This window comes from Montipora capricornis, chromosome 10, assembly GCF_036669925.1.
Source record: "Montipora capricornis isolate CH-2021 chromosome 10, ASM3666992v2, whole genome shotgun sequence".
Lineage (NCBI taxonomy): Eukaryota > Metazoa > Cnidaria > Anthozoa > Scleractinia > Acroporidae > Montipora > Montipora capricornis.
Window position 1 is genome coordinate 43,241,264 of NC_090892.1, and position 5,000 is coordinate 43,246,263.

The 5,000-nt window shown below is 40.6% G+C and overlaps 1 protein-coding gene across 1 annotated transcript in view; it reads left to right on the forward strand.

Annotated features, from left to right (window-relative positions):
* The window catches only part of LOC138021725 (uncharacterized), an 8,740-nt gene that overhangs the window by 391 nt on the left and 3,349 nt on the right, over positions 1-5,000 (forward strand). The window contains exons 1-3 of the mRNA XM_068868713.1: positions 1-283; positions 1,455-1,643; positions 3,637-3,769. The exon at positions 1-283 is cut by the window's left edge and continues 391 nt beyond it. Of these exons, the coding sequence (XP_068724814.1) occupies positions 1-283; positions 1,455-1,643; positions 3,637-3,769 (605 nt within the window). The remainder of the gene's footprint in view (positions 284-1,454; positions 1,644-3,636; positions 3,770-5,000) is intronic.

A 5,000-nucleotide genomic window follows, 5' to 3' on the forward strand; every position in this document is an offset into this window, starting at 1 on the left:
AAAAGTTCTGAGACCACAAGAGTTTTGGAAAAGTCACGTTAGTCAAAATCGACCCCTTGTGTTTCGCCAAGCTATCGGAGATTCACCGGCGATAAAGAAATGGACTGACGACTATTTAAAGCAAACATTTGGCGATTTGGATGTGTTAACAGAGCTTAAAACGGAAAACAGAACGCACGGCGTGACATCACGCATGTTATTTGGAGATTTCATTGACATCTACACAAAGAAGGATCTCTATGTGGTCACAGTGTTGCCGGATCCTATGAGACAAGATCTCCCGGTTTGTAACCGTTTTTATTTGAAAATGCTTTTGTTGCGTTCACAGGAAATTTAAGCAACCGAGTCTCTTTAATATATCGCCTGAAAGTGCCTGGCCTTTCATCCAAAAAAATCATTTTGTAAGGTAAATTTGAAGTCATTCGGATGAAATTAATTTTAACCACCTGTCTCAAAAGTGTTTGCTGATGCTAACGTTAAAAAGTGTATGAAAAGGAAAGCCCAGAAAAAAGACGGCAAAGCTTGAACAAAGCTTTTACATCACTCTCGTTTCCCCAGTTATCTCTTGCCTCACAGACATGTGTAACTATTTGTTCAGCTGTTTAATTAAGCCTCGAAGGGGGGGGGGGAGGGGGGTGGGATTGACGAGCAACGACAGAGTGAAATCCGAAAGTGACGCAAGTGGCACTACATTGGAAGTCAAAGGGTTAAAATGACTAACAGAGGATGACGTCTTGTTCATCCCAGCACATATCGAGAAAATTACAACTGTATTTTGTCAGGGAACCCACAAAAAATGAAAAATCTTTTCTTGAGGAAGCTATTGTTTTCTTCCCCAGCAAACGTTTACTCCTTAATTAATACACAGTAAACACATTTGAGAAAACGCACTTCCTCGTTTACGGCGACAAAAATATCGGTGTATTTACCCAGTATTTTATGCGGAAAACTAGAACGATCACTTCCAATATTAGCTCAGTCGTTGCGAAGCTGAAGGGTTCTCTTCCGCCACAGTATCGTATTTTCTGTACTAAGAACTCCACTCTCTTTTCTTTACTGACACGATGCTTATCCACGGTTAGAAGACTTGAGAGGCGACAGGCAATCTGATTCGTACCCAGAATCTTCGTCTCCCGTGACCAGTGGTCGCGAAAGGAGTGACGGATTAGCTCCTCCCTTTAAGCGTACGCAGAGGGCCAAAGATTCTGTTAACACGATAGATTGGGGTAGAAGTTGGCAAAAGCAAAACCGAGTCTTAAAAACTTACTGATCTGTGTTTGTGGAAGCAATCAAGCAACACCGTTTAGTGTCGCAAGTCCCCATATATGCAATCTCTTCTTGTCGCTTCTTTTTAATTGATAAAGCTATAATCTGTTCCGGCCTTTAGGCAGTGTTCTGAGCCATGATTGGTTCCGGCAGTGCGGCCTGGTTGACTTACTCCTTTTTCTCTTCAGCTACTTACTTGCATAATGTGTGGAACATTCAAGGACTTCCTACACGAACTCAACCTGTGGATGAGCTCAGGGGGAACACGATCTGTCATTCATTTTGACGCCGATCACAATATCCACTGTTTGGTAGCTGGCCGCAAAGATTTCGTGATGATCGATCCAGTGTTTTCTAAATTCTTGAATCTAACTCGGGTAAGTGTTTCTCCTTTAAACATCCATATGTATTTCCTGTTAAATGCAGTGGAGACCTGATAACTTGAAGCTGGGGCTAATGTATGGTGTGTCGGTGAAAGTTAAAGCAGGTTTTCATCAGTGACGCAAGCATAAACACAAGAGACATACGCAGACCTCAGTATTAGTAGTTTTTTCCTTAATTAGCTTCGCCATGAAAGCAAAACCAAACAGTGTTGTAGTAGATTATCAAGCTCAATATGAATCAATAGAAAAAATTGAAAGAGATAAGGCTTTTCATAATTAGCAGTAAACGTTTTACATCACGGTACAATATGTTCAATGTTGCTGTTTGAGGAATCTCTGGTCTTGTGTAGTACGGACGGCTTTTCATCTACGAAACCAGGGGTCATTTTTGTACAAGGATGTCATATATAACTATAGCACGTTTTCAACCAACCTCTAGAGACACCAATAACAATAGAGAAATGTACGACTTCTGGTGGACGAACAAAAGAAGCTAATGAGAGATCTTTTGTTTTCGTCCACCAGCCTGGCGGCGATTACGTCACTTGAAAACCTGCTATTCACTCAGAACTATAAACGTCACTTTTATAGTTCTGGCCCCAGTTGTTCAAATCCCGGTGGACAAGCCACTATCCGACAGTTTCAATCTCTGCAAGGAAATCAGTATTTACTCACGTAACCTGGTTGATATAATTGTGACTATATCATCCCAATGTGACCTTGTACACGAAAATGGTAACCTGAAAATGTATTTGGCAGCACGTCTTTGTGTTCCTTCAATCTCTGAACAAGTGTAAGATGAATTGACTTCCCAACAATTACCTATATCAGTGTCTTTCTCTCACAGTTGGAGTCATAGTTCTAACTGATGTTTTTGTTCCAACAAATTAACGGTACCTATGATCAAGACGCTACTGAGTTTGCGTCTGTTTCTTATGCTTGCGTCAGTCATCTTTGTTTCTGATTGGCTTAGAACCCTCGCATAATTCTTGCTGGCAGGCCTTCTCTTGTCGGAACTGTTCATTTGTCAAATACTTTTCCAATCACAGGAATCGCATAAATCGTCCAGTAATATAGAGATTATTTGACGACTGGTGCTAAGGCTAGGCTATAACGCAACTTAGACTTCGGCAGAGGGTAACCAATGGTTACGGCATTTTAAGGACGGTCGCGCTCAAAATGTTCCCACGTACAAGTTTTTTTTAAACTTGCCACGCAGAACGGTAATGATCTACTTTTGCCAAAAAGGCAAAAATGGGGAGTCACCGTGCTCTTTTTCGAGATCATGAGGTGCACTTTGAGAGGATTGCGTTATTTTAAGACGATCTTAGCTTACAACTGTCAGCAATAAAAAAGCTACATTAGTGAAATTTAGATCAGGTAAACTTACTCAATTCAACATAACTAATGTAAGTAAATTAACCTTTGCAGCTGATGTATTTTTTTTAGGTGAAATAGACCTTGAAAAACGATACATATTAGTCTAAGAAAAAAAACTTCGGTTGCACGAGAGCATAAAAGGCGAAATATTTGTAACTTCTCACGCACAGATTTTTTTTTGTTAAAATGGACAAAATCAGAAAAGGAAGTGATCTACGGAAAGAAAAATAGGGGTCATCGAGCATTCAAGAGTAAAATCCCTGCGAAGTTCTCTTAGCGATGGTATATTCGCACTGTCACGTCATTGCGTGACATTTCCGAGAAGACCTGGGTCCACAGCTATCCCATCATGCCACCTGCTTTCACGTTCCATTCTTGTGGAAAATGTTTGCGCCTTTAGTATCGTGTTTACCGTCGTGGTCTGCGATGCATGACATGTGCGTGACATGCGCGAAAAAATCGCAATAGCAATGGGCGCGAACGTCCTTAAGTAAATTATAAAACAATTCTTGAATTCTGCTTTTGCGTAACTTGAAGAATGGGAATTTCAGAAGAAGAAGAAGGGAAGGTCAGTAATCCTTTTCTTCCTTCTTTTATTCCTCGCCAGCCTCCTCAATTTGGTTCAGGATATTCCATTGTGAATCCAGATGTAGTTGATCTAAATCTTTTTCCAAACATTTCAAAAGTGGAATGGAGTTATAGCACCCTAGAGCCCGGTGATTGTATCTACATTCCCTCAGGTACGTCTTAGTTTATACTCTAGGAAGTAGATGACTTGTACGAGATATTAGATCGACAGTTTCTATTTGAACATGTGCCTCCAATACTGAGGATTTAAAATCAGGGCCAACGGGAATTCCCCGCTCCCCAAAACCACAAAAGAAAAACAAACAAAAAAATATATCTATAAACGTTTTCATGGTATATTTGGTTTAACGGTAGCCAAGAAAAGATTTGGGAAGAGTGAAGAGATCCTCGCGCTTATCTGGACAATTTAAGCAATTGTCTTTTAATTGGCCTTTCCGAAATTCAGCAGGGAACTGGGGCGAGTTTCAAGTTTTAACTAATCGATAAACTGACACTACCACATGAAAGATCAAGTTGAGATTGGTCATTTGGCCAAGTATGGTGCTTTTTAGGGTGAACAGAGACCAAGTTATGGACCTTGAAACATGGTTCAAAATCCATACAGGCGTCTCTAATTTTGATACAGCGTCCCCCAAAACCATATAAACTCTATTTGTTTTTGTTTTTTTTTTTAATCAGTTTAGTGACAACTGTAAAATCCCGTCATGTACCTACAATTTGAAAGAAGCTGCGATGAAAATCGCTATGTTTGCCCATTTTAAAGAGTATCACGGAAATCATAAAAATTTTAACAGTTCATATGGTTTTGGGGGACGCTGTATCAAAATTAGAGACGCCTGTATGGATTTTGAACCATGTTTCAAGGTCCATAACTTGGTCTCTGTTCACCCTAAAAAGCACCATACTTGGCCAAATGACCAATCTCAACATGGTCTTTCATGTGGTAGTGTCAGTTTATCGATTAGTTAAAACTTGAAACTCGCCCCAGTTTCCTGCTGAATTTCGCAAAGGCCAATAGACACCTGAAGAATTCATGTGGCTCCAACGGGATTCGACCCCAAGCCCCCTTGCGATGCCGGTACGGTGCTCTACTAACGAAGCTATGAAGCCACACAGTTCAGTGAGAGCAGGTCAATTAAGTGAAAGGATCATTTCTATCTTTCATCTATAGCCAGCTGACGTCAATTATATATATTCATTTCTTTAAAAAATATTTGGACTGGCCAGGCCTTACTTAAAGCTACTGAAAACACAGCCAAGAAGGCTCTAGAGTGGAATCCACCAAAGGACAGGGGGAAGCTATCATACCTGGAAGCGCATGAGTAGTGAATAAGGTCAATAAGGCGAGAGGGGAGTCGCGTGGTGCGAGGAAAACAGAACTTT